At 41.3% G+C, this 12,894-nt stretch overlaps 1 protein-coding gene across 6 annotated transcripts in view; it reads right to left on the reverse strand.

Annotated features, from left to right (window-relative positions):
• The window catches only part of NRG1 (neuregulin 1), a 176,215-nt gene that overhangs the window by 27,142 nt on the left and 136,179 nt on the right, over nucleotides 1-12,894 (reverse strand). For all 6 annotated transcript variants that reach the window (XM_050987240.1, XM_050987239.1, XM_050987238.1 and 3 more), the window contains one exon: nucleotides 4,873-5,002. In XM_050987240.1, coding sequence (XP_050843197.1) covers nucleotides 4,873-5,002 — 130 coding nt within the window. The remainder of the gene's footprint in view (nucleotides 1-4,872; nucleotides 5,003-12,894) is intronic.

Genomic DNA, 12,894 nt, shown 5'->3' on the forward strand with positions numbered 1-12,894 from the left:
TGCCACGTGCTAAAAAGTCTTGTTATTTGCAAATACTTGTTGGCCAGAAGAATCCTCCATCTCTTCTATCCATCTGAGTTTCATGTGTGCTGAAAGCTGTCCCAAGATTTTAAATTCTGCATTTCCACAATTGCCCCTAGCCCTAAAAAACAGGGATGTTGTCCTTGCACAAGTGAGACTTTCAGAAGATCCCTTTGGCAAAGGATCAGTGTCAGGGATGAACACTAGCATCTTGTTCAAACCAACCATGCAGGAATGATATTTGTGTAATAAAGTTTTGAGAATCAGCAGATGACTCTTTGAACCTGATTTGCTGTAATGATATATTTATTTATTAAGGAAGAGAGTTTAAGTTTTTCAGAGCCAACGTCACCTCTTTTGGTGACTAGCCCATGCGGAGAGATCCCAGTCTCCATAGACATAGTCAGCTGAGAAAAATGCAACAAGGGTAACTCAGTCTTTAGAAGATGTTTTTGCTAGGCATGACAGAAGACTTTCTGCACCTTTGAGAGAACGCAAAGTACTTTTAACAGAAAGCATTTTGATCAGTGTTAATGAATCAAGAATAAAATTATTTTGCACCTCTGATCTTGTTAAATGGCTGTCCTTAGAAAGCTGGCATTTGTGCATGCTTGGCTTTCAGTTCACAGGGTCCTTTACATCTTTGTCGTCAGACTAAATGCCACAAATTACCAAGGAACATGACTGAAAGGTTCGTGTTTTCCTCCTGCCACTGGCTGCTGGTGGTTGCTTGCTTTTTCTGTACTAGATTTCAGATGTTGGTGCAGCTGTGGAGGTGATGAAAACAACTTGAGCACTGGTATAGACAATGCAGAAATCACTTCCAGACTGAGCAGGGTCAGCCCTGCTTGAGATGGCTCCGAAAACAGTTCAGGTGTGTTTATACTTGCTCTGAAACCATTGTCAGCAAATGGGCTGCAGCACCTGCCCTCGAGAATGAGCCCAGGGTGGGCCAGCTGAGAGGAAAGCTGAGATGAGCCTGTCCACTTATGAGGATGTGTGAATGCTGAAGGCATTTTATTGCTCAGATATGCACTGCAGCACTGTTTCCATAGCTTCCAGTTTGAAAGGTTGTCTCCTCTAGACCGTACTTTTACAATCAGCTTGCAATGGTGTCCTTTCCCAAAAAACTTTTCCTATTCAAAGTTTTCAGACATTTTTTCTTGTTGTGGCTTTTTTTTCTAGATCATTATCCATGTACCATTTTTCTTTAGGACAGTAGCATAAGTTGAGGTCAAACATTAGAGCAATATGTGTATGTTTGTGCTGTGAGAGCCCTGAAATTTCCTTTCTGCCTTAAAAAAGGCTACTTGAAACATTTATTTCTTATATTAACTGGGTAAAACCAAAAGAATGAACCACGTGTAATAGAATAATTGCTTTTTTCCTGCTACACACACTAGTTGCAAAGAGCAGCATTTGCATGTGTTCAGTGGACACTTCTGAGAACACTGAGCACATATCATCAGACTGGTTTTCATCAGGAGGGAAATGGCTGAATGGTGCATCTTTCCATTTCATTCACTGCCTATAAACAAATGCAATGTACTTCCGAAATGCATGGGAAGTACAGTACTTAGTAATCCATTTCATGGCCTAACTAAGTACTAGTATTTCTATCCTGTCTCTTGAATGAATACTTATGGAACTTCTGCTTGCAAACTTGCTGGTTTTAAGAAAATTCTGCCCATTTCTATTCTACAAAGGCCTTTACACGGAGACAGATGTAGAAAATGGCTATATCATTAAAAAGTGCATAATCCACTCTTTTGCTGTTAAGAAAAGCAGCAGCACACTTCTGTTTAGACAATAGCATTATTTCCATCCAATGAAATTCCATTGTAAATTTCATTTCTTCAGAATTAACAAAACCATTAGAAAAAATGATGTCTGCAAGTTGGAAATCAATTGGTCAGATTATCAAGACCTTCATGGTATGATTCTTCAAAAGAACACTCCAAAAGTGTAACAGATCTTATAATTGACATAGATTTTTTCAAGTAAGAAGGAAATGCTAGGAATTTTTGTCTTAATTTTGCATTTATTGAAATCTTTTTTCTTCATTGAACCTGGGGACGCATTTCCAACAGAACAGAAATGACTTAGGAATCTCAGTCTCATAGGAAGCCAGTAACATCTCAAGGCTTCTTAAGTCTATGATGTTTTCACAATGTGACTCATGTTTTTACAAAGCTTCTGAAAATTTTATACACTAGTCTATTTAAATAGTCAAAGCTTCTTATTTCATCTGTCCTATTTTGAGAGTGTTTTACTCTGTCTTGGACCTTAATTAAAATATGTGTGGGGAAAAGACATGCTACCACAGATGTAGCTGTACATTGCTTTACTATGTCTTCACACATTTCTTGAGCATTTCACATGGTTACCTTGTGAAAGCAGGGAATTTTCTTGAAGTTCACAGTAGTATCCAGAGCAGAAGATCTGATTCTGTCCAGATCATCAGTATGTATTTAATAAAATTTTATTTTTTAATATATAGCCAGATTTTAACTGGAGAATGGATTTAGGATTTTTTTTTTTAGTAGAATAGGGGATTTAAAAAACCAGATTACTTGGAAAATTCCATGGTTGTTTTGAATCTGAGTCATGTTTTTTTGGTTAGGGATAAAACCAATTTAGAATTATATGGCTCATGCTTTAGAAATTTTGTTTTTGCTCTCAACAGATGGACCATATGGAAAAATGTGAACTTGCTACTGAGGCAGAAATATGAAGAGCAAGTACCATATTTCAAGCATTCTGTTTCCACAAGCATGTTCTGGGAGTAGATTTGTTTTCTCAGAACAATGAAGACAATGTGCAGTGGTTAGATACCTATTTTAGATAACTGGAATGTTAGAATAAAAAGTGGACATCTTTATTTTCAAAAAAATAAGAAGAAAACTGTATTTGACCCTTCATTTTCACCCACTTTCAAGTACTCACTTTTATTTCACATATAGCTGAATTGCATCATTTTACTACACAACATAAAATTTTTGATCTGGCAAGTATTAGAGGGCATAGTAAATGGCTCTGCAAAATAGTGGTGGCTCTGACTGTTCTCAGGGTAAGAATCCTTCTCCACTGCCTTCTTGTAAATGAGATTCACCCTGTCTAAGTTTACAGCTCTGATGCTTTTTCCAAACATGTCTTGGACCACCCAGGCAGAGGCACATCCGCCAAATCTGGGAATCGCCTTTTCCTTGAAGTACAGCCTCAGAATTAAAATTTATTTCTTGTCCACAACAGGGAAAAACAGTCCCCACTTTATTCAAATGTCCCCAAGACTTTTTATTAAAAAATTAGCCAGTCTATATCATCATTACAGAACATACACAGATGTCTGAATTAAAATAAAGAACTCTTCATACCAGTGAAGATGGGTTACCTCTGAAACTACCAAGACAACATTAATGATTAGCAAGCCTGCTCAATGCTCAGCTCTGCCATTCACTGGAGTTTCTGAACAGTGTTTGGATAGGAAGCTGAAACACACAGGCTCTTGTGCATGCTCTGGAGAGTCATAGCAAACTGCTCATCTTGACTGCTGGCTTACAAAAACCATGTAAATTTAACACAAATCTTTCTCAAAAAAGAATCCAACCCACAGCACACATAACTTTTCCATATTCGCTCTAGCTAAAAATGATCCTGAAAATCAATGGAGCATTCATTGCTTTCAGCAGTACAGCAATCCATGAAAATCCAAAGTGAAACAAACCTGTGCAAGTAATATCTTTCTACAAAAAAAAGAGTAAACTTACAGGTAAGCCAGAACATTTTTTGGTTTGGTGGGGTTTTGTTGGCTTTTGTTTGTTTGTTTTCCTTTAAAAAACCTGAAGACCAAAAACCCAAAAAAAACCAATGAAGACAAGCAGTCAATTTCTTCCTGGCCTAGGGAAAGCATCACAGACCTTCACCTAACTCACCTACCAAAGCTATCTTCACAATTAGTGTTTCTTAATTTTTAGCCCAAGGAGACTGAAAAATTAAGCACTTTCAGCAGATACCAATCTTCACCAACCACTATCTCTTTGTCTGAAAACAGTGATATCCTCACAGAAGTGCACCCTTTTCCATACCTCTTAGGAACCAAGGATGCTTCCCGAGGTTTAAAGGATGAGTTTCCTCTCAAACTAGTGTGAAGAAGTCCCTAAGACTAGTTCCTCTTCAGGGGTAAAAGCTACATGACATGCTCCCAGACAGGAGATAAATTCCAGTGCTGGAGCTCTTCATGGATGCTCTCTGATGCAAGGGACTATAGCAGCAGACAAATACAGCACAACCAGGACCTGAGAAAGGTGCACAAGCACCCCACTAAACAAAATTCATATGACTTCATGAATCAAGATCAGCAAACCAAACAGTAACCTCCACCATGACCAGGACATTCATTGATTTTACGCAATTAAACACAACAACAGTTGTGAATCTGGTCTCACCAGAAACTGTTCAGTTACTACATCAGACAATTAAAATAACAGCTTCTTCTATACGAAGTGTGATATTCAAGGTAGTTTTCCACACCCCTTCTTTTTTTTCTTTCTAAATGTAGAATATTTAGTTTACAGTGTCTGTTTCATTTTTTTCTAACTTAAGGCTCAAGTTGTGTTACTTTGTGCCATATAAACACCAATAGAAGATGCTGTGCCACCATCATGTAGAAATAGTTCCCAGTTCCAGAACACATAGGTTATTCCTGGCATTCTTTCCCCATCCACATGGTTAAAAAATGAAGAAATGCAAGTTCAGAATAAGACATTTTTCAGGTGCTCCTCCAAAGAAAAAACCATTTGTGAGACCTGATGGCTCCAAAGGCCAACAAAAGAAACAAATAGGATTTCTTACCTGCACAGGTATCTTGGCGGGTTTGGGAGGTCTTTAACCATGTAACACTCTCCCCCATTTACACAGAAGGCTTTCTGCTTTATGTCACATTTTGTGAGATGACTTGTCCCAGTTGTAGATGTGGAAGTGGCTGCAAAAGATAAGAATGAAAACACAGATCAGAGGCTGTTTTTCTTTCTGACTGGTAAGTGTATTTGTATGTGAGGGAAGAAGTAAGGCTAGGGAGGATCTGGCAAGCCCTTTGAGCTCTCTCTTTGCTGCTACCACAAGCACTAATCACTTGACCCTGTATTTTGTTGATTGCCAGGGAGAGTGGAGTTCAAATACATCCCTCACAGACACACAACCACACACTCAGCCTGGGAGGAAGTGAGGGTTTTCCTAGCCCTGTCCATGAAGTGGCCTAAAATTTTTGCAACGCTAATATGTGTTTCCTTGAAAATGTGTAATTTATGTGCAGTAACTTTTGTTGCAGTAATTGTATTCAAGTGATTTTGGGGTGTGACAGTCATTACTGACTGCTGATACAGTGTCCAATAAAACAAGGTCCTGGAGGATATTTTCTCCCGGTATTGTCTTGAAGCAGGTATTTTCCAGGGAAGCTTAACCTGAGGCCCTGTGCTTACTCAAGACCTCAGTCCAGCCACCTCCTTCTCCCCAAGGAGAAGGTGAATGTCTGAATTCTGAGTGTCCCTTTCCTTGCTCATAAACGAGAGCTGTGACTGCCCTGGGTTGACTCCGTAGGAGGAAGAGAATGGGGAGGTTGGAGGTTTTGTTCCTTCCTGTGCATATGCAGTTGCTACCATTGTGTCCACAGGAACCTTTGATCCAGAGGCCAGCCTAGTATCCCCTGCAGCTGGGCTCATTTGCTTGAGATTAGAATGAGGTTTTGGGACACCAACTCTGCTAAACACCATTAGGTGTCTAAATTGCTATTAAATTAAAGTAGCATCCTGACCACAGAGTTTTGTAGCTTACTCCCTGCTGCACTTAGGGAATATCTAGAAAAGGCAGGAGCATTGTTTGTTTAGCAACCCCCATCTTCCGGGAGGTGCCCGGGAAGGATAAGCAATCACAGCCTTAGGATTTGCCAATGCAATTTCTGTCAAGGATATGCTCTTCATAAACTCACAGAAAGTAACTCAACTCATCCCCCCAAGGAGAGGGATAAGCCCCTTTGGTGGTGACAGTCTGCCCACACTGACTGCAGGTGAAGCTTAAACTCTAGACAATATGCCCATAAATTTTAAATGGCAAAAACTAACTGAAGTGACTTCCTGCAAACTGTAAAAAGTGGAGATTCTTGGATGATATTTGGTTTTTTTCCCAGACATACAGAAGTTAGGAATTCTGCTACTGTCATCAAAAAATCCCAATATTTTTGTTTCTGAGAGACAGTTTGTACCCTGAGGTGAAACAATGCTACTCCCTATTGACTGATTTCACCGGAGTTGACTAGAAAGCTGCAAACACCTACAGAAAAGTTGTCTGATACTTGAAACCTTTTCTAACACAAAGGCACCCAAGGGGTATGCTTATAATAGGTGACATGTGACATTCTACCATTTCCTGGGCACACTGAATCTGAAGAAAACATGGTTTTAGCAGATAAACTATGAACAAATACCACTTATGCATTAAACTATAATATGATACTGTCCTTGTCACATTTCACTTTCATACATTATCTTCCAGGTAAATGCATATTTAGCACTCAGTACTTGGGAGAGTGCAGCATTTGGCTTCTTTCTCTTCCATGCTGCCTTGCTTGTATGGGGTGCTCTCCTCTAACAGGGCCAGGAAAAACCCTCCAGTGACCTCTTCCAAAACTGAAGCTCCCTTCTGCTTCTCACTTGCATCCACACATTGTGTCACATCTCCACAGATCCTGATCTTGACTGGGGCCTCTTAGTGTTAATGAAATGCAAACATAGAGTACAGATTCCTCTTAATAACACATTCCTTTTTTTCTGGCCCCCTCAAAGATTAATTTATATCCTCTCAGACCAGGATAAATTTATGTCTGGTCTAGGGGCAGGAAAAGGGGTCATGTTTTAAGAGTAGTCTGACACTCTTTCAGCTAGCACCAGCTCAAACAGGACTTTGCACCCAATGTTGACAAAAGGCTGGCCTACAGACTGCCATTCGCTCAGCAGTGAAGGGTCCTCTATGTTTGATGTCAGAGGCTTGACCACCATCCTTGAGGAGCTCCCCTCCCTTAGGATGGGGAGATTTGCCTTGCAGAAGAGCCTTTCTCTCTCTGCTGGTGTGAAAGGATTATTATTGTAAAAGAGATGCCTGACATGACAGGCTGTGTCACACCATGTCCTAGGATGTAACAATGTGGGTGAGCAAATTCCATCTGTACAGACAATGCAATTTGAAGCCTTTGTGAGTCTCAACACGCAAACAATATTAAGCTTATCACTGCTGATAAACTATTCACCCCTTAATAAAGGACACACTTCAAGCTGCTAGCCAAATACCCTGAGGATGTCCCTCAGCTCAGAAAGCTAGTGCATTCATTTGGAAGGGGAAAACCAGCAATTTTGTCTGCAACATTTTTGAAAAAAAGAGAAACCCCACATTTTGCTACCCTTCTGACTAATGCAATGTTTTGAACTGAACATTGAGGGTAGATACAGTGACAAGTGGACTTGTAGCTGTCTCTAATTGTTCCATAATCTCTTGCTTTTTCTCTAAGCAGAACTTCAATCAAAACCAGAACACCATGGAGTTTCAAACCTAGCAGTGATTTCCCAACTGATGTAAGTCAGATTTGGACAGCAGCAATTGCTCTGAGCTGATTATTAGAGATAGGAATAATCTGCAGCTCTCTGAAGAATCTCATGAGACAAGGGCTTCACATGTATTTGTGAGGAGTATCTTCACCCATGTTTTGGGCATCACATGTTCAAAACTGTTGTATAAATCTTTAACAAGGAGTTTCTTTGCATTACTGATCTGCTGGCACCATAGTCCCTGTCTGCCTGAGCTTTGTAATGAGTTGAGGGGAAGAAAAAGGTCTTCCGGGAGTTAGTTCTGATTTTAATTTTTCTTTGCAAAGTATGCATAGTTTTTATGGCATATGGCCAGTATTCAGTGTATGCACTGTAAGCCTACTTTGCCAATTAAATACAAGAAACACTAACTGGGGGTTTGGGTTTCACTTAAAGCTACATAACGGAAGAAATGCTGTGTTTGGGAGCAGGTGTTCCACAGAGTCCATTTCATATAGTCCATAACTAGACCCAAAATATGGCCTTTCAGTGCATCTCTAGCAGACATGGTCTTGGAAGATGTTTAGTGGGAATGACCAGCAGTGATGAGGTAAAGCACACAGCTGTAGAATGTGTATCTGTACACTGCTACTTCTCCACCTAGTCAAAATTTGTACCTACTTTCTTTTTTGCAATGTTTTCTTCAGCTATACAAGCACAAGAGAGAAAAGCTGTTTTTTTTCTAACACAGCTTACTGCAAGGACTAAACTACGCACATTACAGGTAAATCACAATTTGAAAATATCATGCATGAGAATATCTGAAAAGACTGCATAGTTTACCTTCCCCTCTCTCTTCCCTGAAGGCAGAAACACCATATTTTAAAAAGCAACTGCAGGCAGTGTGAACAAGGTCACTACTTGTAAAGCAAATATTCACATGGCACTGAAAAACAATGAGATCAACTCCCATCCATGGGAATTGCCTAAAGACATTAACAAGAAGAAAAATAGAAGCTATTCCATTTTACAAAAGCAGTTCTATAAAATGTGAATTACTGTTGTAAAACCACCTTAGGTTCATTTCATGTCAAGCAGACAAAACTTCATGTAATTCTGTTCTTACCTGGGGAATCTCTGACCCTTTTTTTCTGGTTTGAAACAGAAAAATGCATTCTCTTTCTCTCTCTCGCTTTCCAAAAAACCCCTCTGATGTTTAGTGGCTACAGCACCAAGACTCCCAGACCCTGCACAGACTAGACAGACCACTGAGAGGAGCCCTAAGGGATCTCTTACTCAATTCAGACTAAGAGGGAACAGCTTTGCAAGCTAAACAGAATAGTATCCATGGCTCTTTGAATTGAGTTTCTGCAAAGGTGGTGTAAAATCAGAGGACACACTCAAAGTCATGCAAGGTAGCTAGTGAGATGTTTTTGACTCAGTGGAGGCAAAGTGGCACCTACAGCACAAAGGAAAGTCTGCCATTCTCACTGGAAGGCCACTTAGTGGAGTTAAATGCACCACCTTACTGGATTGCAGATCTTACAGCTTTCCAGTCTCCTTTTGTGAAGTGTGGCTCATGCTGGTGGTGAGAAAGGGACCTGCCTGGAAGTGAAGGACGGACCGAGTGAGAGCAGGAGGTGCACACGAACATGCTTTGGGGGCGACAGAGTGTCTGCTCCCAGCCACATATTCCTGCACTTGAAGCTCATTCATTTCTTTGAAAGAACAGTCCAGCTCCCTCTTGACTTGCTGATATGCAGTCTAGAGATGCACATCCTGATCTGTAGGGTATGTTGGTTCCCTGTGCAGCCTTGGCTGGAGCACTTAATTCCACTGTATCTCCATGAAACCACCTATGTTTTCTTCACGCTGAGTACTGAGCCTCTTCAACTCACTCTGACTTCCTTGATAAATCCAACTTGCAAGGTACTTACAGTACAGAAAACCTCGGCATTTCTGTACTGCACTGAATGAGGAAAGCTGCTGGTTCCAGTGTAACTGTGGGCAGCAGAATCTATATGCACAATTTCAAGGAGAAGAGAAGCCAAAACCTGAGAGCAATCAAAACTTAGGCCCTTTCTGAAGAGACAACATCACAAGACTTTCCATTTTACCAGGTGTGTAAAAAGATGTATTTCATACAGTCCTTCACACTTAATTGTTTCAGACCTCGAACTGCATTCATGTAGCTGTGAACATACCAAATGTTTAAAAAAACTACCAACACCAACAGTAAACACCAGAAGAAAATACCATCCAGAACAACCAAGTCTCTATATGAGACATTTACAGTCTATTTCATGGGGCTGCTCAGAATTTTTCACATTGTTTTTGTGATTTAATACCCTAAAATGGCTGTTCATTCCAGTTAAAATTTTTTTCAGCTTCTCTCTTCACAAATAACATGCAGTGTAACAGATTCCTGGGACCTCCACATGAGAGGAGGATCTGTTCAGCCAGCAGCTGGAATTGAGTGCTTAAAAGTTAGTGGAATTGTTCTCTGGCCTTAAGGCAGTACTTTCTCACTTTGGCACTATCTCTACGAAGATCAGGGCCAGCAAGAAGGAAACAGGAAATCACCGGGTATGCAAGATAGAAACTTCAGGAAAGATTGAGAGCACATAAACTCTTGCTGAACCAAGGCGGCACGTCTCTCTTCCCCCTACGATACGGACTCAGTGGTGGTTTCCTTTCACAAATCCAACCTTAGCAAAGCAAAGTAAAAAATAAAAAAAATTAAAAAAAGGAAGAAAAACAAAGCACAGACGCTTCAGCTTGCTGCACCACCCGATCGCTTCCTCCCCGATAGGCCAGCAGACTGACCCAGTTGGCAGGCGTGCGACTGTGAGACCTGCACAGCATCTGGCTCACCACAGAGGGTCAAGAGGTGACACATGCTAAACACTGCTGATCAAGAACAATTTTTGTTTGCTTCATTTAACTTTGAGATGGTAGAAAGCATGGGCACAGACACATGAAGTTCATAAGTTGTAAGTGAGGAAATGCAATTACTGCTCGCAAAAGAAAATTTTCAGAAGAAGGATGGAAAACACAGGCTGTGGAAGAGTACTAGTGTGTGGAAAGACCTGGTTGAAACTGAGCTTTGAGACAAGGCATACTTTTTCACTACCATGAAAGATGTCAGCTTGCACTTGAGGGGGGTGTGATAAGTGAAAGGTTTGTAAGAGCCTTTAGAAAACTTTCCTCACCTGGTGAAGGGAGACATGAATGGCAAAACACAAGGCAGTGACAGACCAGAGCATCCCAAGGGGAAAAATGTGTCTGTGGTAGGAAGGGACAGAAGGTAAAGAAAAGATAGGAGGCGCAGAGGAAGTAAACATAGATTGGAACAGTTCAGGAAAAATGGGTCTAAGCTCAGGAATGCTAAACTGACAGGAAGTGGTCAGACAAGCCAGACAAGGAAGTGCTTTTACTATTGGGTGACAACCTTGTAAGTGCCAGGAATGGGTGGGAGAGTCTGAAAATGTAGAGACCTTAGATTAAAGCAGACGGCAGACAAGGAGCTGAATGCAAATGTCATGATACCATGAATGTTACCCAGAGAGGAGTGCTTTGCTGCACTGGAGAACATCCCATCATGCAGAAAAACCTGAGTGGCCAAATAAACTTTAGGAAAGTATTCCTGGCTCACCTTGTTTTGGAGGCCACAAGGACTCTTTTCAGTGTTCACTGTGCAGCAAGGTAAGATACATAACTTATTGGTCCTGAAGTAAAGGGCTGAATAATGGGCTGAGCCCATGCTAACCAACTATTAATTCATTTGCTAGGAGGTGCTTCATCATATGTGTCTTACTCCTGTGTATCTCACAGCTCTTCTGCAGAGCTCTGAAAGGTCTCTTCAGGCTTCTGACCACCAGGGCAGATGCAGAGGAGACCACTGAAACTGAAAAGGAGACTCAGAGTGGAGGTGGAGCTTCACAAAGCAAGAGCTGCCTTGGTTGTTCGGTTCCTCCCCTGTTAGTCCTTCTCCCAAGGGAGCCATTTCACCCAGAAGAGAAAACAGCTGCTGGGCAGGTGAGAAGCCATCTACTCCTGAGTGCCAAGGCATAGATACCAATCTCAGGAGAACTGACTGCACCAAATCACTGCGCAGATCAAGTTTTCTTGCTGCTGTCAGGGCCCCTGTCTAACCAGTAAGAAAGGTGCTATTGCAACCATCTGCAGATGCATTGCAGCCTGGGGAAGTGACTGATCACATCTATATGGAGATCAAACTGCTGGCAGGAGGACTGGACTCAAGACCATAAAGCAGAGAACTTAGATTCTTTTCTCAAGTCCCAAATGTCCTGGTTCTGCAATGCAGTATGGGGGGCACCCTAATCCAAACAGCATCATTTCTGTATAGAGCAAACCACCATTCCCAAAGGTTTTAACTCAAGAATGCTTTTCACTTGAAAAGCAGGGAAGAAGAACCGTGACAGAACCGAAAGGACAAGCACACAAAGACTAGGAAGATTATGAAGACAGATTGCTGTCCTTCAAGAAAATGTCCAGAGGGAATTTGAACATTATCTTAAGGCCCTGCCAGCTACCCAAATTCTACTGCAAATTTGGCATGGCAGCAATCTTCCTGAGAAAGGAGACAGCAAGTACAGCTGTACTACCACTGTTTTCCCTGCCTCAGGATGCAAACTCTGGATTTTTTTTTCCCTATTCCAGTCCACATATGATGCTTTCAGTGAGGGTCGATCATTTAGCTCACTTGTGCTGTAACCAACATTCAATTACTCAGATAAATAATGGCAGAAAATCTAGGTCTGATTAGCTGCAGTTAGATTCAGCTCAGGTAGCCATGCTGTCTTACTCCTCTGTGGGGTTCGGCTGTTCGTCTCTGCTCCCACACATGCTTAGGATGGTTTGGCAGGCTGTGTCTCAAAAGATGAGTCTGGACTACAGGGTTTTTCGGTCTTCAGAATTGTTTATTATATCTTATCTATAAAGTCCCTTCTCTGCCCGACCTGGATCTGACCAGCACGGCAGCCAAAGGCACTCTGACCTTCCCCCAAGGCAGGCACATCTTTTATATCAAAAACTACGTATATCATATTTACTTTTTATCCCCAATACCTAGCACCCTCATCACCAGGTACACCCTCACCCCAGATCAATCCCCAAATGCCAACACCACACCAGAAGATGAACGACAAGAAGAAGAAAGAAGAGTCTTGTGACACACCCTGATTCCTCCATCTTGTCTCCACAACCCCCCTGTACCAAAACCCCAAAATCTGTAATTTACCCTATAACTATGTTTTTCCTTCACCATTCACACCCGAGT

This window comes from Serinus canaria, chromosome Z (genome assembly GCF_022539315.1).
Source record: "Serinus canaria isolate serCan28SL12 chromosome Z, serCan2020, whole genome shotgun sequence".
Lineage (NCBI taxonomy): Eukaryota > Metazoa > Chordata > Aves > Passeriformes > Fringillidae > Serinus > Serinus canaria.